Source organism: Neodiprion virginianus, chromosome 4 (genome assembly GCF_021901495.1).
Source record: "Neodiprion virginianus isolate iyNeoVirg1 chromosome 4, iyNeoVirg1.1, whole genome shotgun sequence".
Lineage (NCBI taxonomy): Eukaryota > Metazoa > Arthropoda > Insecta > Hymenoptera > Diprionidae > Neodiprion > Neodiprion virginianus.
In genome coordinates this window covers 24842059-24864212 of record NC_060880.1, presented here as the reverse complement: position 1 = coordinate 24864212, position 22154 = coordinate 24842059, and the positions used below count along the sequence as shown (strand labels likewise).

At 38.7% G+C, this 22154-nt stretch overlaps 1 protein-coding gene and 1 long non-coding RNA gene across 8 annotated transcripts in view; one reads left to right on the top strand and one right to left on the bottom strand.

Annotated features, from left to right (window-relative positions):
* The window catches only part of LOC124302251 (ras-related protein Rab-32), a 33859-nt gene that overhangs the window by 2267 nt on the left and 9438 nt on the right, over positions 1 to 22154 (bottom strand). The window contains exons 1-5 of one of the 7 annotated variants that reach the window (XM_046758199.1): positions 10890 to 11745; positions 9338 to 9775; positions 7887 to 8464; positions 2208 to 2436; positions 13 to 838 (exon numbers count right to left, since the gene is read on the bottom strand). In XM_046758199.1, coding sequence (XP_046614155.1) covers positions 690 to 838; positions 2208 to 2436; positions 7887 to 8464; positions 9338 to 9775; positions 10890 to 11220 — 1725 coding nt within the window. In that variant the 5' untranslated portion in view covers positions 11221 to 11745 and the 3' untranslated portion in view covers positions 13 to 689. Of the gene's footprint in view, positions 1 to 12; positions 839 to 2207; positions 2437 to 2722; positions 3032 to 7886; positions 8465 to 9337; positions 9776 to 10889; positions 11746 to 17134; positions 17288 to 22154 lie in introns of those variants that run through there. The other 6 variants (XM_046758197.1, XM_046758198.1, XM_046758200.1 and 3 more) reach the window with 6 other exon arrangements.
* LOC124302253 (uncharacterized) lies at positions 3243 to 4211 on the top strand. Its single transcript, XR_006907668.1, has 3 exons — positions 3243 to 3350; positions 3593 to 3695; positions 3846 to 4211. It is a non-coding gene; the product is annotated as an uncharacterized LOC124302253 (long non-coding RNA).

Genomic DNA, 22154 nt, shown 5'->3' with positions numbered 1-22154 from the left:
CGTCATTATACGCGACTATCGATCTTTCCTGATTCCTCAAATTATAACGTACATCACTTTAACCCTTTCACTCGAGCCGTTCTCCTTTTTTTGGCATGGAAGTGCGATTGTACCTTTCCTGTGCATTTTAACTTGGAATTGAACAACCTCTCATTTTATTTACAAATTTGTAAATGATTTTCAACCGCAGTATTTACGACGCTGAATAATAATCTGATGTAAGAATTTATTGAAACAAAAAACAACCCTTAAAATGGGGTGAAAACGGGGTGAATTAACAGCATTGCTTTAGACAGTGATCTTGAATGAGATTTATATAAATATTTATCTTGACACGGTACGATTTTAAACCATGAATTGGTGCAAGCCCCAAGACTATCTATTTGCACCCATAAGAAGGGTGAAAACTACCCCTATGCATTGAATTGTGGAAATCTAATGGCCATCTAATTAAAATACGTTTTTTTTTGAATTTGTTTATTTATAATATTTACGAACAATTATGGATTTACAAAAATCCTAATCATTACAAAGTTTAAGTATTTTTTACCTGAAAATATAAAAAAAATCAATATTTTACATGAAATATAAAAGAAATGACGAAAAAAAAAAATAAAATAAGTAAACGGTGCTCACTACAGTAGCTTCTGTGACTGAAAGGGTTAGACCACATTTATTCGCTCACGATGTTATCGAGATGAAATATAGAGCGTGAAATAACTTCTGTACAGAGAAACATATCCACGTGATGCAACAACACTGGAAAAGTCTGATTCTTGCTCACCTAGACAGACGTGAAAACGACACGTGCTCATATTTGCAGACTGATTGACTGGAGCTATCAATAGACATAAGGCTATTTATGCAATGAATATACAGTAGAACACGTAGTCGTTGTTTCTGTTACCAGAAGTGGGCTGAAGTGGGCATGATCTTGACACTTTTTTTTTCGTCAGTGTGTTACCTTCAATGATCTCTAAAAGGTGATGTGAATTTTCTCGCGGATTATTTGTGTAGTAAAGAAAGAAGGATAGTATTTGAAAAGTGTAAGAAGATCGTTAACGACTTATCCAACAGTTGCGATGACGAGGCGTTGGAATGTCCCGGTATAAAATTTTAGGCCAGAGTAAATTATGCGTCGGTCTGCTACACTGCAATGCAAATTCTAAAGAGGATTTCAAACGTCGATGCATATGTGTCCGATAACGATATGTGAATCTCACAAACAGAGAACTACTCATAAATATATAGCGAGACTGGACAATCCGATAAGTGCGGACGGTGAGATTCTTCGTATAGGCATTACGTGTGCATAAACAATACACGCTGAGAAAAATTTCATTGGTTATAGTAATTAGAAGAATTCAGTAAAACCGGTATCGTTAAAAAACCTGTTTGAATGTTGTTGGAATAACGAAAAACGAGGTACACCGAACCATTTTGCGCTATTGTCGATCATGTTTTGGTAATTGCAACGCAAAATCAGTTTGTGAGGTTTACTCTACTTTTTTAGTTAAATAAGGCTTTAACGTCAATTTATTGTTGCACAAGCATTAAATTTTCGCAACAGTTACAAGAAAATATAGCAACAGTGATCGTAATGAGAAAGAATAGCAACGGATACTAGACTTTCCGGTAACAGCTAGAAAACTAATTTTCATTTTCTACCTAGAACTACATTTTTCGATTTTGGTAAAAAATGAAAATAGTTGAGGACTCAGCGGTAATCGGAACTAAAAATTTCTCTCAACGTATATACTTATACGGGAAATTCCGTGCTGTTTCACCTAGTGCCGGAGATCGTTCCAAACTTTGTTGTAACTTCGTTATATGGTTATACTCTCAAATACAACCACCCTTTTTTTTCGTTTCTTGATATCACTTACCGTTTCAAAGTTAAATGCCAGAAAACTTTTAAGTTTGAGGCAACTTTTAAAACTTTGCAGAAAATCATATTTTCATTGACTCGGAAGTCATGAATTAGGTACTTACGACCTAAGCTTGTACATTTTCCGAGTTACGAATAATTCTAGGCCAAATAGCAACAACATCTGACTCTAGGTGAAACCGCATGGAATTCTTCACGCGTAACACGCGTTGATTGGCCGATAAAGATTCAGCAATTAATTATTTCAACCATGAAAAAAATATGTACAATAGCATCCTATTATTCCTCTTTTATCGGGATCGTTGTGAACTTGACTAACCTGCGATGTCCCAGAGCTGTAGCCTTATTATTGTATGCTGGTCCCAGTTGAGAACCTTTAGGGCAAAGTCCACCCCTATGGTGGCTCTGTAGTGCTGAGAAAAGAATTGATGAACGTATCTTTTTATAATGGAGGTCTTGCCTGCGCCCAGTTCACCTATCACGAGTATTTTGTACAGGTGTTCCCGCTTTTCACCAACACCCGCGGTCGGTCCACTGTTCTGAGATGTCTGCAACAAAAGGAAATTACCAGATATTTTTAACTCCGGTTAGGCGAGTCATAATTTCCTTCAGGTTGAAAACGAAGTCGAGCATTAAACGACGCGAAGAGAAATACCGCTGATGTTTTTCAGCTATAACTTTATAAATATAAACGTCGTACTGATATTTTGCGGGTTACGCTATCCACCGACTGACTGAACCGTTCGAGCGATACGCGGCAATTGCTTTCTGACACGACACTTTTTTTTTAAAATGATTTTACAGCTAAAAGACTGAAATAGAACACCGCGTTACCTTCCATCTGAAAAAATCCAAAGCAGCCAAATTTCGCCAAAAAGTAAGTTCCATCTGAGAGTTTGTGGTATGAAAGTTACCAAGGAACAAGACACTCCGGTTCTACCGTGGACAACCGGCCACCCAACTGAATATGAATCCAAACGTGGCAACGAGTGCATCGTCAGATAACGAATATTAATAACCCCATTTCACTGTTGGCTGTCTGGTTTTTATATTGGTTTTGCGCCGGTCGAATGGAGTGGGTAATAACAAGCGCCAATGCAGTTCGGGCTGACAACGAGCGATACAACGAAGCCGACGGAATTACTGGTGTTTGCTTGAAACAGAATTTCGGAAAATTTGCATCTGGACTTACCCGTCCTGATTCGGTACTTACAGAAATTGTTTCACCGCTTGCTCAAATATTTTTACCTACCCTTTTACATAAAAATCTGAAGGATAAACTTTAACCGTGAGAACGACTAATTCTCAATGACAAGTTCAAATGAAGACAATTAACACCAATTGTCGGACTAATCCACCTTTCAAGCAATAATCCCAAAATACCGTGCGTTCTCTGCGAAAATCGGTAGTCGCCCGCAGCCACGCAACTGGCGAACACATTTTTGCCCCGCAATAACCGACGGTGAGTACATTGCAACGAGGCAAATCAATTCAGAATCAGATATACCGGGTATGCACTGCCGATAATTCGGTCTTTTATTCTATACTGCCTTAAATTTACGAGGCTTAGACCCCTTTGGGTTCAGCTTTGAGGAGACTGTTAATTGTTAAAGAAAGTTGATTATCCTGTCACAACTGCCTGTGGTTGCCATTTGCAAAATCGTTACTTTTTGTCAAGTGACAACGAACGGTATTAATTTCTAGAGCGAAGGGTAGACACAATTTTGTACATTCGGGTATAACGAAGCGGTAGGGGAACGGCGGAATGAAACACCTTGAAAAAGTGTCACGGAGTATACGAGTACAGGTACGTCTTATCTTTCAGCGTTTGGATACGCCGTCAGAACGAATTTGTGCCGTGACACTCATCCGTGTCTTATAGTCTTATATTCGCTGAACGAAGTAGGTATCTAAGCAACTTGTGATGCTGTAATGAAATTTGTATCGATTATTGCAGAACCACATCGGAACACTTGAAGGATTAAATTTCATGGAATCGATAAGTCTTATCGTGTTATCCGAGAATTGTCGTTCATCGTGTTATTCGATCATCCATAATGCTGTATGTGCCGTGTTGACCTTGAGATCGGTAATTACCTGTCAGCAACTGGTTGAGTCAACGCGTGGATAGATTAAAATAATATTAGTGTGAAATACTACGTCTGTAATGAATTAACGTCGCTGTTCAAAGTTTCAACTACGACTGTATATTTTATAAGTCAGATACTAGTGCATATCATCTGAAACACTGTTCGATGAATGTTGACGGGTTCTGTCACAACAAACGTAATCAAAAGCGAGTTAATAAATATTATGAAGAGCATATCTAACAATTTCCAAATTTGTTTTTTTTTTTTTAGATTGCGGTTTTTTTCAATAACACTTCAATGTCAGATGGTTATTTCTATTTACTCGAAAGTATGCGGATTTCAATATGAAAAGGTCTCGAATCTCTCTAAGACGTGTTTGAATTTCAATAGAATTTTGTTCAAGTTTGCGATAGTGAAAACCTTAGGGACGTAAAAAAAATCACGAACGTAAGATCCGTTTGTCTACAGCTCATTTTCCTTTTAGATATCTATTTAATTTTTTGGATCAATATCATTTGAAATCATTTCGTAATTTTCGAAATATTCAAAGTTCAGCATTGGTAATCATCAAAGTAATCATTGGCAGTTATGAGAAATCGTTAAAGATTCACAGGAATATTTCAACAATCTTAAAAGATCATAGCATGAAATATTAAAAATTACAAGATTAGTATTGCTGCCGTTTGCTAAAAGCTCTAGAATAATTGTTATGACCATTGTTTGACGTGTCAACGAATCGAGGGTAGGTGTAGATTGGTACAGAATGAGGACGAGTATTGTGTCGAATGAAATAATTTCTGCTGATGGGTCAACCGATGGTCGTTCACCCTGGTCTGATGTGTAAACATCACGACCATTGAGGGTTCGTGCGTCCGATAAGATTAAAATCCCCCGTCTACGTATAATCTTCAGGATATGCGGTTCAACGTGAAGATTAAAAAAAGTAAGTATCGAGCGTAAATTGAAGTAAAAGAATCGATGTAACGAAAAAGTATTGAAATCGGGATCAGGAAAATTGAACCAAAGTCAATTAATAATCTCTTTTTGACGAGAAAAAAAAACATTCAATGCGGCACAAGTGCCCAGAAAAAAGTTTAGTTATTTGCCAGTTCAAAAGCTTTGTATTATTGCTCTATTTTGTAATATTAAAACTCATCTATAGAAGAGATGTGTGTGTGTGTGTGTGTGTGTGTGTGTGTGTGTGAATGATTTTTGTACGATGTTTTTTCGAAGCGTCTCAGAAAAAAAATCATTACACGCGATTTATAGAGAATTAATTTATAACGAGCACAATTACCCGGAATTCATTGAAACTGGACGAACGGATACGTTTTTGGTAAAACGATACAATAATGTAATTGGTCCGAAGTTTGAAATTCGTGTATTTGATCAATCTTTCATTCGGGAGAGTCGTCGTTTTAAATTCAACTTGATTGACTTTAGTTGCAATTTATAAACCTTCGTTTCACTACTTTTTGTTTTAATTGTAATCATCTGTATTCCGTTAAATACGTTAACTTAATTTATTGAAAAAACAAAAACACAGTGTATATGGTACTTTTCATAACCGTTGGTAAAATATTGCAAAGGAGTGCTGGTATCGCCGAAGATACGTCGATTCCAGTTCAGTTTAAACGAATGTGAGAAATTGTCAGTTTCCTTCGATTAACAATCGATTTGACCGAAGCAAAATATCTCGCGAAGCGTGAACGTCGGTTTAACACCTGATGGCGCAATTGTCGTAAGGATTTCACGTCCTGCACCTTCTATATTTCAGGCAATCGCATCGGATAAGGTATATTTTTCAGTCGCTTCACTCCATGGACGCATAACGAGCGAACGAGGGAGCGAGTGTGTGAACGATAGTAGGGAAGGCTGTCACCCTTACCGAGCAGGGTGAAACTTGAAACCCGTGAATGCTTCTCGACAGCCGTCGACCACAGCTCAGACCACAGAAAGTTACTATCGATCTGTGTCACGAAAGCATGTAGCCGAGTGACTGCGTATATAAATGGTGCGCGTATAGTATGTCAGTGAATACGTCCGTATGTGGGATAATCATTGCGCATGAAAAATTTCCTTGACGTTAGGATAACAGTCAGTTTTCATTATAAATTACGCAAGCTTGAGACGTGGAAGGATATCTCATTCCAGCTCACAATTGTACCGGTGAACAACTGCGTACGTTTAGTGAGATTATCAGAAAACTAAACACCCGAATGCGCGTGCGCCAAATCGCGTGATTCGATTGGTAGATTCAACTAATTTGAGCGAAATTTTCAGTCCGCTTGACAGGTTGACCAACCGATTGTACGCTGCAGCCAGACGTTTACAGCTGTCTAAATTTGCACGCGTTTCGAAGTTATGTTGCCTTGAGAATTTGAGATTAGCAAAAATTTGATGGGTCTGGATTCGAGTGAAAACAATCTCGAAACGATTGCGCGTATAGATAGGTCCCAATTAGAAAAAAGTTGGCCAGCCTGTCTAAGCAGACGACAGTCGAGGCGCATGCACACTTGGGTGTTCAGTTTCCTGCAACTGTCACGGTATACGCCACTCCGGGTTCCACGCAAAGGTCCTTTACCCGAAGCCCCGCTGGAGCAGTTGGGTTTCGTTAACCCTCGGGAATCACGCAAACCGACACGCCACATTATAGAGACTTTTCTACAAGAAGGTATAACCTTTCTCTGGAGTCTTGGGAAGTCTAAGGACAGCCTTCCAGCATCACGCACAAGCTTGCGGTGCTCGAAATAACTAGTGAGGTAAGTGCACCAGTTATTGACACGTTTAGACCCAATCATTGACCCTTTTATTTTCCAAAATTATAAATTGACGGCACGAACTGTGAATTTCATGATGACTACAACAAATTGCTAGAGAGTTAGACGCCATAAATTTATTTTTTGGTAATTTCAGAAGCATGCATCGAGCAGATACAAGCAGAAAAGGTCGATAATTGGGACAGAGTCAATAACTGGTACACTTACCTGAATGAATAATCGTAGAATAGAGAAAGAAGATGAAAGATTCTCACAAAAACAATTGGTTGGTTTTGGTTACAGCCCTGGAAGGTTATTGTCATACGTTGGACTTTTTCAATCAAAAATTCGTCTCCTCTGTTACTTAAACACTAGCCAATGTACCAAAATAACAAGTAAACTAGTAATGATTTTTTTTTTTATGGTACATTTGCGCCATGTATTTGTGGGTTGATTGGTGCGCTTTAATAGAGAAACGACTTAAAAGTTACAGCTAAAATGTTTTTCATTTAGCTACTATTATCTGTGGTCGAAGTCTCGATTCCATCAACATATATATCAACGATAAATTCAAAACCATTGAATATTGATGCAGTAAAATGTTCGAAGTGAACTTCCAGAGATTTGTAACAACGAAAAACAAAATTCTAATATCTATATTAATATTCACACGTATGATTGCTGATTATAATATTTGCTCTATTAATGCTTATAGGTAAGCTTAGAGAACAAAAATTCCAGGATTAAAATCGCGCTTTACTGGGACATAAAAAATGTTTTTTGTATTTTAAGGGATATCGAAGTTGATCATCAATTGACTGTAACGTTGGTCCATGAACGGTTTCGACAAAATTGGGGGTCTAATTTTGAACTTGGTTGTGTAGAGCCATCAAAAAATCACTTTACACGCGTATGAAAGCCTCGATCAAAAGTCGATTGTCACGCACTCGAGAGAGTCTCTGTGTGTAAAAATTTCCACATAAACTTTCCCAATGGAACATGGTCTGTGCGCTCTAATCAACCGCCAACACTATCGAATCATACAACCCAATACAGAAACGAGATTAAAAGCAACGAAAACGAAAATCCTAAGAAAACTTAACAGTCGGAGTAGAAATAATTGAGTAAAAGTAATCCTGGTTATCTCACCGCGCTTTCTTGACTAGTCGATCGAGATTTATCCATTATGTCCGCGATCGTCGGCGCGTTGCTCATCGTCCTGAGACTCACGCGTCCCGTGACTTGTTGATCGAAGTTCTCCGCTCGATCCTCTTCGATTCCTTGGAGATATCCCAGGCCGGTTTCCTCGTCGAATGTTCCTTCGAAGGTTGAAAAGGTGTCGAACTTTTGCACGCTTATGTGCCGCGCTGGGCCCCGGATATTCCCAGTGCAAGTCTGAGCCTTCGAATCGATCTGACTTCTCGCCGGAATTACCGTGTCCGCAGATGATTCTTCGGAAGTGTCGAACCTTCGGCGTCGAAAAACTGCTCGCTTCTCATCGAGGAGCGACAACTTGCGGCGAAGCTCAAGCGGTGGAGTTTTCGCGGGATGTATCGCCGATTCGGAGTCTGATTTTAGGGATAGCTTCGGTCTCCGGATCTCAGGATTCCCGTACTCTGGACCATCGGACCATTTCGATATTGCGTAGGGGAGTGTTGAAACTACGCGATGGGTTTTCTCGGGTGAGTCGCTCGTTTGTGTCACTTTTTCGGCGCTCTGCGTTTCTGCTACGAATTTTTTATGATAAGCCAGTGAAGAACTCGGAATCCCAGATGCGCAATGTTATCAATATTTATACGCTGAGAGAATCAAGTTTGCAGAATGAAAAAAAATGTAGCAAGATTTGTATTCCTTAACCGGTTATTTGTCCATTCGACTTGAATGCAATCGAAACCATGCACTTGTTGTTGGGTTGTAAAGTTTTACGATGTAAAACTACAAGGTTGTTAAAACGAGTGCCTGGAATTGCAAAAGCTCAGAATTGAAAGGTGAATATTCTATGACGCAGTTTGTCATGTAATGCTGCTGAATCAAAGTCCTTTCTGCTGTACGTAAATTGTGCGATTCAATTTTTATAAAAATTCAGGTAACAGTTAATCGCCCGGAGAAACTAATAGAAGCTACACTGAAACTTGAACTTACGAACGATTTTCTAATTAAAATAGATTTCGATCTTACACATGAATTTTAAAAACTTCATGCTCCATTTTTCAAACATCATTCCATTCTTTCACCGGAAAAATAACAAGGCAATATAACCAAAGCAGATATTATTTTGCAAAGAAATGCATCCCGAACCGAAAATCTCGATCTCTTCCAAGTGCTTTTCAAATAACCTCACAAATCCCGTGACGCTGTGTTCCAAATTTGAAAAAAGAAGCAATGCATCTTAGAAATCGTTGAGACGATCAATGCACTGTTTACACATCTGCTCTAGAACGAAGATTCAATTCTGGCATTGAAAATAGGTATGATTCTTACCGGAAGAAGGTGAACAATAACAGCGAATTAAGTTGGCTTAACGATATCATGTGCTTGCAGATTGAAGTCGGCCTTGCGCAGACGCGTGTAATATGAAAAAGCGACAACTTTTGGCTCACCGTAAATTTTCGTCAATACTTCTCGATTCGGTATGCTTCTAATGGTCAGAGACGGTGACCTGCGCTGCACAACCGTGACGGTGCTTACAGGTTTCTCCAGGCTATCGAGCCTCGTCGATCGCGTCGGCTTCTTCGATCTCTGCTCTCCCTCCTCTCGGAGGTGTCCCTCGGCGACAAGCCTTTCCTTTTCGATATTTTCCTTTTCCAAGTCTCCGGCCCCCTTCCGCAGGGTGACGCCCAGCTTGCAAGGGCTGTCCGATTGGCTCTGAGACTCTTGGGACGATTGGCTCTGCGAACGGCTTCTGTCCCCACCTTCCGGTGTGCGTCTCGTTTCCTGTTCCGATCCCGATAATTTGAACTTGTTCAAACTGAGCTTACGGACGAGTGAATTAGACTTCTTCTCTTTCTTCAATTTTTCCACTTTCTTTCGCACGCCCCCTACACGGAGTTATGCAGGAGATGAAATATGTTTGATTCGACTAATTCTTACATTCCTCGTCATTGCCTAGCTTGGTAATACCTGAGCCATGAGATGTTCGACAGTCTGCACGACTCGATGACTACGAATTTTGTCAATTAATTGTTTCAAGTCTAGATGTTTTTAATCTACTATTTCTGTCGAAATACAAAAGTTTTCTTTCCATACCAACATTCAACTGTCGAGAACGCTTACTTGTTGGTTGTGGCCGAAGACTGTGAATGAAAATATTAGAAAATTTTCTCTGTCAGTTTGGTTTTCGTCGAGTCAAAAATTGTTGCCTAGGTAGACATTGATTTGGTGCACCAATAGGGGTCTCTTTTTTTACTTTCTAGTAAACACTACAGACACTAATTAGGAAAAGAATTAGTTTTCATGAGTTTTGTAAGGTGTCAATCTGCGATAGATGTGATTGTCAAGTTCATCCAAAAAGGGTGAGAGGGAACGTATTGTTTCAAGAATTTATCCTTTATACGCAGTGAAAATAATAATAATTAATTTTAGATGAAAAAAAAAATCTTATTGCAATAACGGAATTAGACCTGACGAAAACGACAAACTCAATCAAAGCGTTACTGGGTCAGAAAAGACTGCTCCTTAAAATTTTAACCCAACCGATTTAAACCAGCTGTAACAACTGAGAATATCGTATGTCTATAAAAATGTCTTGTGAATATTTCAACAATATCAGAACATTCTTCTCAGCACAAAGCTCTGCACACGAATCCTAGCCGTTAACGAATTCAGGTTCTCTTTTTTTAACGCCACTTTCAATTTGCGTTCTCAAATACCTGAGTCTATAACTGACGATACTTGATACAAGACATGCGATCGCAAGCCAGTCAATCAAATTTACTGTTCATTGAACTAATGTTAATACAGTCAACTGTTCAGTCCTATTCCATGAGAGAGTCGAAGAAGCAATGTCGTAAATCAATCGAACTCTACAGGTATTACCAAGCGATTAACCATCCGACTCACAGTCCATTCAATTCCCATGAATTTTTCGAAGTGAATCAGACGAGAGTGCGGCGGTGCAGTGAAGTTTTACCGTGTTACACAATTATCGATAACCTTTGGGACCGTCTTCGTCTCTGAGTGCGAGCTCCGGGAGCGAGGCGTCGGAGCCTCGGCCGAAAGTACGATCCCCTGGTGATTTTTTCTTGATTTTGAAAAGACCCCCATCCTTCCGAAAGCTCTTTTTCAGGGCGCCAAAACGGCCGCGTTTCTTCTCATCCTTGCTCGCCACTGTATCCAGACTCGAGTTACTCTCCCCCGCGACGGCAACGCGATCCGTCGACGCTCGTTCCGGTTCCTCCTTTGGATCCTCTTCCTCGAGCGACGACCGGGCAATGACGGTGTCCACCGAGCTTTCGCCCTCGTTCGCGCTGTCGCCGTGATCCATCCTAAGAAACTGTCTCCGCAGACGGTGCTCGGCGTGCCTTTAATTTGTCGAATTTGGCTTCCTCGCGGAAACCCTAGAAACGGCCAAACTGGTCGATGCTTTCGACGCTCCGAGCCGCCGTTTCGGAGGACTCGGACTTTTTGTCGAATAAGCGACTAGGGTTTTACTCGCCAGCAGCAGATCATGGCTTGTTTTTATTTTTATTGTATTTCTTTTATCGCTGATACGATTTTTCTTTATTATTTCAGCCGAGACTGTTCGTTGGAAATCTTTCTCATCGGTGTGATATTTCTCCGAGATTCGTCAAGACCCGACCGTCGCTAGAGATTTTTATTTTTCTGGCTAACGTGAAGGGAATTCTGCAATTCTCCAACGATTCGCTGATGCGGTAAATGAAAAAGCACAATTATCGTTTCTTTGGGTCGTCGATTTCTATCTCATGTGCTTCTTTTTTCTTTTCCCAAACAACATTCGGGCAACCCGCAAGTATGTGGAGGACCAGAAAGACACTGCTGAACTAGCAGACTCTTGTTATGCACTAAATGCGTTGACATAAAAATTTACAGACCAAGGGTCGCACGGGCGGGGATTCCCCCCCTCTCGTCGGTCTTACACTCTCGAACCTTCCTATATTTACGACGATACACGGTGTACCTTTACCTCTTTGCCCCACCCTGAAAACCACACCGCAAGTTACATCACTGCGTCTATACCTAGGAGGTTGTGCTCGAGAAACAGAGAACGGCCCGAGAAGCGATCCGGTGGCTCGGTTTGAGCGGAGGTAAAATTTTACGATGCGAATGGAAGTCACAGCGACGTAGGGATGATTATAGGAGTATCTTTGAAACTGATTGAGGAGAATGCATTCAACGTGGCAGCCATCGTTCGAAAAAATTTCAACGTCAAAATCGTCAAAATCTTGCAAATCTATGCTTGTTCCATTTTGATTTACGGGGAAAATTCAGCTCGAGGGCTTCATGATATTTGTCATTATTTTGAACTGAGGATGAGTCGCGCAAGTTTGGGGGGGGGTGTTTAATTCTAAGGCAGAGGAAGAGAACACTTTTGATTAAATATCTTAACGTTACTATGATTGAAAAAAAAATAATATTGATAACCTGGTGATCAAACTAAAAAATTATAATTCACTTTGGAGAAAACAAAAAAAAAAAATAATAAGACACAATCATAATAATTGACGAGACGGAGTCGGCTCTGTAAAAGTGACACGACGTAAAAAATGTCGATGACGATTTTAGCGTATATATTCTTGTGAGAGTTTCGAGAGAAATATTATTATCATTGGCTTTGGCGCTTCATTCTCAACAAGTCACATTTCCAATAAAAGAAATTGAATTTGAACAAATTGATTTCGTCACACTTCTTAACAGCTCTTTGCAAATCTATATTGGAGTGTCATTCATGTAGGAACATCGTTAATTTTTCAAATGTCATTTAAATGTTTTATGGTGAAGATGAACACGCGAGGCTGGAGTGATTATTTATTTGAAGTTGGTTGTACTTTTTTTTCTCTGATGAGAATATTATTGTGGAAGTTTGGAACAGTATGACATTTTTAATGCAAGCATTGAAATAATTTGGTTGAACTGATGAAATAAGAGATGCTCCTAACTACCACGTATTCTAAATTCAACACTGCGCATGATGGTAAAAATAATCTAGCACCATAATTCAATAACTTTAAGAGACTTACAGCGGGTGCAATTTGATGCTCTAAAGAAGATTAGCTGACTTTCATCACGCTGATCTTAATACCTTCGTGCGTGATTAAAATCACATATTTGTTTACCCAAAAGGATGTCAACATTGCGAGGAAAAATTTACTTAAACTTTATACACATTGTCAAGCGAATGCATATACCTTATTTACGCATCATTTTTAGACTCACAAAGATTGTGACTCGAAATCCCAGAAACGAGAACGAAACCAATTGAGGTTAAAAGAAGAAACTTTCAGGTTCTCGTGGAAAGATTTAAAAAAAGTCTTGGAATTATTTTAACTAAAATGACAAGACAACGTAGTTCTTTACCAAAAAACTTATTTTTCGATTTAATGGCGTAATAAATATTTGTATAAACACGAATTCAAATTCTTTTTTGAAAAACGGCTTATTATAGAAAAAAAAATGGCCAACATAAAAAATGTTCGCTATCGCTAAAAATCTTGGAGAAAAAATAACTCAAACTACCATCGTCAACGATAATCGAATACTTTCGAATTTGAGCACACAAGATTCAAGATTCCCAAAATACACCATTGCGTGTAAATACTGGTTCGATAATCGATTTAAAATTAGAGAGGTGCATAAGATATAATTATAAGGAAAGTGTTACGTGATTCTCCATGCCTGGCTGATTACGTTTTCCAGCGAATGGAAATACAAGAACAGGAAGGAGGTAATATGCAGGTTGCCATGTGAACAATGATTTATGATATAGAGAGATGATAAGTAAAAGTGATTAAAACCAAGAAGACGTGTGGCTGACAAGTTGAACACGACGTATAAACTTGGGAATAATTTTGCTGTACTAAAAGTTATAACAAAAGTAACTCTAAAACCACTTTTATGCAAAATTTGATAGCTGAAATTTTCAACTCTTTCGCCCGTATAAAATCACTCAAACACAATGCGATGCTTCTGGTAAATTTCTACGAAAATGTGTGACGGTTGAACTGCTAATTGGTATATTTGCATAAACCGTAAACGAGAATCACAACGAATGATAGAAGTTCGTAAAGATCGATGACCGTGAGGCACAAAAATGGCTTGGTACTCTGTGCCGGATGAAGGAGCTGTCATGTTACAAGAAAACTGACCGTGGTCACGAGCCGGAAAATTATGCATTAGAATTTGATATTAGACGAGCAGTTTAGAAACAGTTACGTAATGAAATCATCGAGCATACTTATTGTTAGTATAACCGGTAGCGTATCGCAGCATCAGTGCCATGCTACGGGACATTTCAAATGAGATCATTCAAGCTGTTTTTCTGGTAGTTCTCGATTGTTCATAAGTTGGTGATTGAATTCTTACGCAATTGTTTCATCAGTTTTCATCATATTTTGAAGTAACAAATTACGTGAAGGTTATTTCGTCATGAGACACAAAAATGTGTCAGTTGCAATATTTATAGAACGGTATTTTTTGTTTTTTTTTTCTACAATTACTACCTTGGGGTAAAGATTGATTTCGTATCAATATATTTCGTCAGAGGTTCGTTTTGAAGATTGGAGAACTGATTTATTGTAACTATATTTTATTCAAATTTGCGATAGTCAACGCGAAAAATATTTCCAAACAAGTCGACCAATCAGATCAGGCACGGTAAAGTTTTTGTAAAACAAGTATTATATTATATAAATTTATATTAAACAGATTATAAGAAACAGAGTGCGCGCGTAGATTTCAAATTTGAACTTATATTAAGAACTTAAAAATTTGATTTCCTAAGTTCGCGTTTTATTTCCTTGCGAGTAGAACACGTGACAAAAGATTCGTGTAAAGTGTAAAACGACGACGAATATTTTACTCCATCAGAGTTCAAGATCAACGCGCATTTCGCGGATTGGCTTTATCTTTATAGGTTCGTAAAAATTTGTATTGCCTAAACGGTTTCAGTTTCCATATTGCTCTTGTCGGGGTATTTATATAAGACATTGAGAAAACTATTAAAAATTTGCAAATTAAACAAAGTGACGAACCGATTGACCTATGGAACTTTTTATGTCAGCAGCTATTTTCGGACTGCAACGCTCAACCGATTCAAAGAAGACTCAGATTATATTAAAGAGCGTTTCAAGCCTTATTGGTCTACGCAAAAAACAAAAAAAAAAAACAAAAAAATTGAGAATACTCCAGACAATTGTAGTTGATAAAGAATCTACCAAGTTCCAATCAATTCTGAAAAGGTCAAGTCAGAACTCGCCAATATTTTTTCGCCCCGATATCAAATATCTCACGAATGGATACCTATACATACGGCTTATTTCTGTTCACCTAATCAAAGATGACGTATATGTGTAGCTGGCGAAAATCCGCAAAATTCTGACGAGCTTAGCACGATCATAATTGAATTAACGTCGACCCGTGTAGGTCGCCGAAAACTTGACGCTCGATACTCGCCCGCGAATTATCGCAATAAAATTGTGCGATTTCTTTTTTGTATGATAATAAAATATCGGCACGTGCGCTCCGTTGCAATTCCACAACGCTAAGCACATTTGTATCTGATGCAATATCCGGACGTTTTACGAAATAATTCAGTATGTCATGTAAGCATTTCAATTCTCGATAAGAACCTGGGAAAACTTGAAATATTGAACGTGGTTAAGTTACAGAAGCGCGTGTAACGTCCAAACTCATTTATGGTTTGAGGCAATCGAAGCTTTAAATTTTCGCAACAGTTGCAAGAAAATATAGCAACAGTGATCTTAATGAGAAAGAATAGTAACGGATAGGCTACACTTTGTGGTAACCGGAAGTAAAAATTTCTCTCAGTGCAGGTGAAGAAGAGACCCTGAAAATTGAGTCCTCCCTTTGTGCGCGGCTTCTCATCCGCGTTGCCTGAGGGATCGAATGACAGCGAAGAACAGTCCTAAGTCATCTCTCCGGCTTTCTGACCGTGTGTCGAAAACCTTGCGTGCAATAACCGTATCCAAAATTTTATTTCGTGGGGAATTTTTTATTTCCAATTTAATGGCTGATCGGAGAACTTTTGGCAAAGTTTGCATGCCGATAAAAAGTATAAGTATTATTATTACAGACGAGGACCTTGCCGAGAATTACGGGACGCTTAATTGTGCGTATATTGCTGTGAGTGATATCAATATTACGGTTCGATTAAGACTGAGACGGGATTAAATAGAGCGTAAGATAGATAATAACGAAAAGAATATGTATAAATTTCGAAGCATGAAGCAACGAAAATTAACGGCACTCGTCCTGCCAGACGAATGAATCATTCTTCCTTGTTTACATTGCATTTACTGCACTAATAAACATAAATATAGTGCATGAGTGGCTTCGTGTATAAAAAATTTGGTACTTGTAACAACATATCTTGATCTCAAACAAATGTTGAGCACCAGCATCACTATATTTTTCTTTCAAAGTATGTACCTACTCCGTTTGTTCTGATTTTTTGTCGTTAAAATATTTGGTTGTAAATTTGGTGTAAAACCACGCGGTCGTGATATGAAGTAATAAAAATCGGATACAAGAGTCAGAAAAAATTCACGATTTCGCGTGTGTCAAACAGCATAATTTCAAACTCTTGGGTAAGTTAGAATTAAAATGGGAAAAACAAGCTTAGGGAAGTTGTTCTGAATGTTATTGAAGCGTGCCCAAAACGTCGTACGAATAATTCGTCAAAATTAATGATTTTTTTTCCTGTAGCCACGTTTACTGTGCATGGGTCTTATCGCACATCATACGCGTTTCGAGCGACATGTTTCTGTATTCGCAACGGGTTTGAATCACAATCAGTGTGACATCGTACATTGACATTATTTTTAACGAGCACCATATACTTAAGTGATTAAAAATATACGAGACGAACCTAACTAATCTCTTACAGTCTTGCACAACCCGTGAAAAGTTAATGTCATATTTTTGAAGCGTTACTATAAATCAATTAATTATAAAATTACAGGGAAAACAATTTTTTTTTCTTTTTAATTATTTTTTACTTCACGCGTCAGATTATATCTAATAACGAGAAAAAAAGAGATAAGGTAAAAAAATTAAATAACCGTTCTCCCCGCAGCTTTGATAGCATGTACAAGTGAGGAATTAATTATAAGAACGAGTTTTCCTCAAAGTGACGACGCATCGAACCATAAATATTCCACAAGAGGATGTCGTAATTTATAAAAATTAAACATCGGACGTACCTTTCTCTGCCGCCTGGCGTCTTCCTGTTTACTGTTTTCACTGAAGTTCATGTTCAGGTCTAGATACAAATGGTTATTGTTGACAAGCTGCGGCGGAGGTTCCATCGGCGGAGGGTTAGCTTCCTTTTTGTGCCTCATACGTCTCTCGGTGCGTTCTTGCCTGGTACGTAGAACCAGCATCACGTTACGCCCTAGCATTTCCTCAATTTTGACAATTCTTAAAGACTGATTTGGAAATTCGATCCTACGTTATCAGCGCGATTGCCGTGTTAATTATCGTTTAATAATTTCTTGAGCAGTGATTTAATACTTCTGGTACAAATTTTTTTTAACGAATATTATGTCTACGATTATGATTACAATTATTATTATTATTATTATTATTGTTGTTGTTGTTGTTGTTGTCGTCGTGTTCGTCTTATACTTTCTCTCACATCTAGGGCATCGAAGCCATTTTCGACACACCGATCGCGAGTCAGGACTTGCAAGCAAGTAAAGGAATTCGAGAACAGTTTCTTCAGTTTATCGGCTCTTAAGCACGATCAATAAAATTTCAGCATATAACAGCGTTCGACAATTTCAAGATTCCATTTCATGACTGCCTGGACGCGTGTTCATCGATTACGGTAGAATTTTCATAGAAAGGTGATTTGTTCAACAAGTCGATACTTGTCTTTATCGGTGCTACGTTCACTTTGCCCAAGGTATCGAGCGTGTACCGAGTGAATATTTGGCAACAATATACACTCCTCGTGAAATTCACTGAATCAAGCTTCCGTCCCGTCTCGTCACTGTAGTTTCGGAGCACAAACGGAAAACTTTAGTAGCTCCCTTTCTTCCAACCTCGCGAGGGTTTGGAAACTTGGTAGGAAAAAGCCAACGTCGATCTGACTGATGTGAACAGTTTCGAATCACTCGATGCTCTTCTCGGTATAAGAATTGTTGCGTTTTTACCGTATACCCGTTGTTGTGGATGAATGGATAGGTGGGTGGGTGACGATTGCTTTATTTACTATCTTTCTCGCGCTTTTGGCGCCACGCGATTTGAGGACACGAAATTCTCACAGAATCTGGTAGAATGTGGTTTGACGGTGCAAAGTCCTCGTATATATTGGTCGGCCGGCTCCGTTATCGCAAGTTCTTTATCGACATGGAAAAATTGAGGCGCCAGCCACACACCCGCTTCTTCCCCCTATGGTGCACGCCGCCAAGAAAGCCGAAGATGACTCGGAGCCGCGAGCAGAAGGGTCGACTCGGAGTGTCAGTTTGACGTCAGAGTGTCGCATCGCTCGACTCGGGACGCCGTGCGACAAAAACTGCATTTTATTTACCGATTAATTAACAGTGACGCTCGACTGTTATATCGAATGGCCAAGAGTGGGCGAGAAGTTCAATGCACCAACTCGGCTTTGTAATACGTATGCTATAACGTGTTACACGCCGTTTACTGGAAAGCTCGTGTTTACGTCTTCTCGCGCTCTCTGGTTTTGTTTACATCGTGTTTTTCCCATTTTTTATTACGAGTTTTCATTCAACTCGCGTACAGTCACGTCCCCTTCTTAACGCATGGTAACAACTACAAGGGAGACGAATGGCGCAAGCTTAATCTGACGACTGCTCGAACCTTCTCTAGAGTGCACTGAAATTTCGGAGTGTAGTCTGACGTCTGTTTTTTTATTTCCAAATTTTTTGCACCGACGGAGCTTTATACCGTGAAACTTGGCAGATTGAGCGTTCTACTACGCATGCGCGATCTTTCTTCGTCTTTTCATACACGCTGACCACCTTATAGCTTTAGTTGTCAAACTTGGTTTGCGGAGGTTACGCTTGTGATGAAATATTTCCTTGCTTGAATAAATCTCGAATGCGTAGTTGATTCAGTGATTCGACAATGCTTGGAGCACTTCTTTTGCCAACTTACCGATGACCGACAACCACCGCGAGTCAATATGACGCACAATTTCGTTTGTCGGCTTAACCCATGGAAAAGTTAATCCATAAATCGAGGCGGAAGCTCTGCCATTTACAATTAGTTGCATTAACCGAAAAAGTGGGATCTACGGTATTGTCGAAGATATTCAATGTTCTCAAATTGTAAACCATTATTGCACGTATTTCGTCTGATTTTCATTTGCAGTTATTCAAATATACGACCGTGAAATCACGGTTGTTTTATCACGACAGTCATCTAAGAGAGACACGGTATGATTTTCGAATCGTAACAAGTCGAAACGTAACGCATACAGCTGGATTTGCCGGTTACGTAATCGGTACGATATAACACGATATGCCGCATAACACGCCTGTAATAAAAGTCTGCAGAGTCTACCGATTTGGGGCGACAAGTACGTGACAATGAATTGAGTAATCCGACTCAGGAGTCAGGATTCGGGTGGATGGTTTGTAATTTCATCGGGCCTGCGCCAAAATATGACACACCAGGAATGCCAACTCGAATTGAGGCGCAATCGTCCAATAAGAGCGTCAATTGTTCCGACAACAACAAAAGCGTTGTTATTGTCATGTAAATCTTGTTAGACACTCGCATCTCACAAAGTGTACATTGCACAAATGTCGCAAATATGATATACGAGGTTTAGCGATTCGTATAGGTTTACAATATTATCAAGCTCGTGTAAGCTCGTAACTTGTTTATGTTGAAAACAAAAATCTAACGAACAACTGTGTCTCGGCTGAATTATACCGACGGAAATATTAAATTTTTTATTAAGAGCATAAAGAAGTACAATCAAAGTCTTTTCTCACATGCCGACAGTCAAATCGACACGTAATTCCAGATCTTACTTACTTACTTATTTTTTTCCTGTAAACTCATTTTGTACTATACATACAAGTTTGCTACAGAAATAACCAAGAAAGAGTTCGCATTAAGCTCCTTACCATAACATCCTCTGACATTTGTGACAAATTCACATTACAGAGAAAATTTATTTACAAAGAATTCAATTTGATTTTGTGGAGAATTCATTGTTTATTCCGTGATAATTATAATCGGCGAGAAGTTTCTGTGTATATATTATGAAATCTTTCCGTTCACACCGAGAGTGTTAATAAGATTATTAGTTAATTGTTCAACAATGTTTCTTAAATAGTATTATTCTTGTAATATATTAAGCATGCGATTGAAGTAGAATTATCCTAGTTATTGTTGGGAAGCGAGCGGGGGATTAAAGTCCATCTTTTCCTAAACATACGACGCCGAATATTTCCTAAATGACTCGAGTCAAATCGTATCCTATACACCAGGGTTTTCGGTGGTGTCAATTAGATTACCACTAATTGCAGGGATATTACATTTTGCGGGATTATTTTCGTACAAAGCTTAGAAAGTTTTCGTATGATTTTTTGTCAGTCCGAGATGCGTAAGGCCAAATAATAATCGAAATTAGTAAAATTATACACGGTCAGTAAAGACTCAACTATGATACTATTTTATTTTCAAGGTGAATCATCGGTTCCACCATGTTTCGGAAGAGAGTATTCCACGTCCAAAATACGAGTTCAATCGAATTTAATCAATACTTATAGAAAGGTGAGTTTTTCTTTCAATTACAGAACTCAACTATTCTGCCAAATCATCAACTGGTGACTCGGAAAACCCATTTCAAAATCATTAAATTATCAATAAACGTAACCTGAATGTGAATAATGTCATTGATTATAGTTCGTAACGTTATTCATTTTTTTATTATGATAATTTTATTCAAAGTAGAAATGTGCAAAGAGACAATCAAATGCATCGATCGATGTGGTTCGAATCGTAAACGTAGCCGAAATTTTAGTTTGAAAATTAATTACACAAAAATTGAAAACCATGCAATGAGGTTCATCACGGTGTTTAATCATGTCAGGCTACGGATTAATTTCCCGTCACTTTTCTTTGTCACACTTTACAGCCTCCTCGACTGTTATCAGCGCAAGTGCAATGAACTAAAAATCCTAGAAATTACAAGGGAGTCCGTGACTCAATTCGTTGTCTACGCGACGTGTCGCATCCCGCGCAAGAACATTAAATACATAACCACGTGTCGTTGTGCCTCTACATCTATCTTCTTTACTTCTCTGGTGTACATTACACAAAAGATAAACTAAAAAGTTCCACTGCTTTGTCCATAAAGTTTATAAAGTTGATTCGGTTTTGACGGATGATACACAGTTCGGAACGATCTGAGACACACCGGCACTGATGGTCTCCGAAAGAACTAATCGAGCAATCCGTAAAATACGGAGAGTATTTTTGTGTTGTTCATTCTGCGTGGTCGGAAACTGCGATTCAAATTTATGTGCTGTATTTTTTCGAAAAGCTTCAATTCTCGTCGCGCAAGTCTAAGACCTTGTTCAGTTCCACGACGCTATAATTTTCTGGAACGAAGTGATGGATTTTCAAGACGAACAGAATTCGAGGCGCAATTGTTGAAGGTACGATCAGAAGAAAAGACGCTATCTTCCGTTACACGTTGAAAAATGGATGGATGGAGGTTCGTGCAAGATTTTACCGAAGACGTAATTACAGGATAATGAGTGAAACGGAAAAATACCTTGGAATCGAGTCTATTCGTCATTATTTGCCTGGGTAATGTTTATTGTTGGTTACCGTGGGCTGTGAAAAGTTGTAATATACCAATTGCTTATATTTTTTTTTTATCAAAGATAACGTTCACATGCTTCAATTCTCGGAACATGATTTATAAACGTTCGTAAGTAGCTTTCCGGCGATTTACGATACTCGTTTAACGAATGAGATATTCATTTTTGTAAACGAAAAATACACATTTTTTGCATGTGGAAAATTATATATCTCGTAACATTTTGAGAATGAAAAAACGGGCCAAATTCGCGTGCGCACTGATCTAGCTACCTTATACATACATTGACCATGTGCAGTCAGCTTTCTAAAAACGCTTATTTAGGTATTTGGAGATTGTGGAATAATGCGAATTGATGATATCGTTTTTAAAGGGTATAAAAAAAATGTTAAGCCCAGAAAAAAATTCAAATT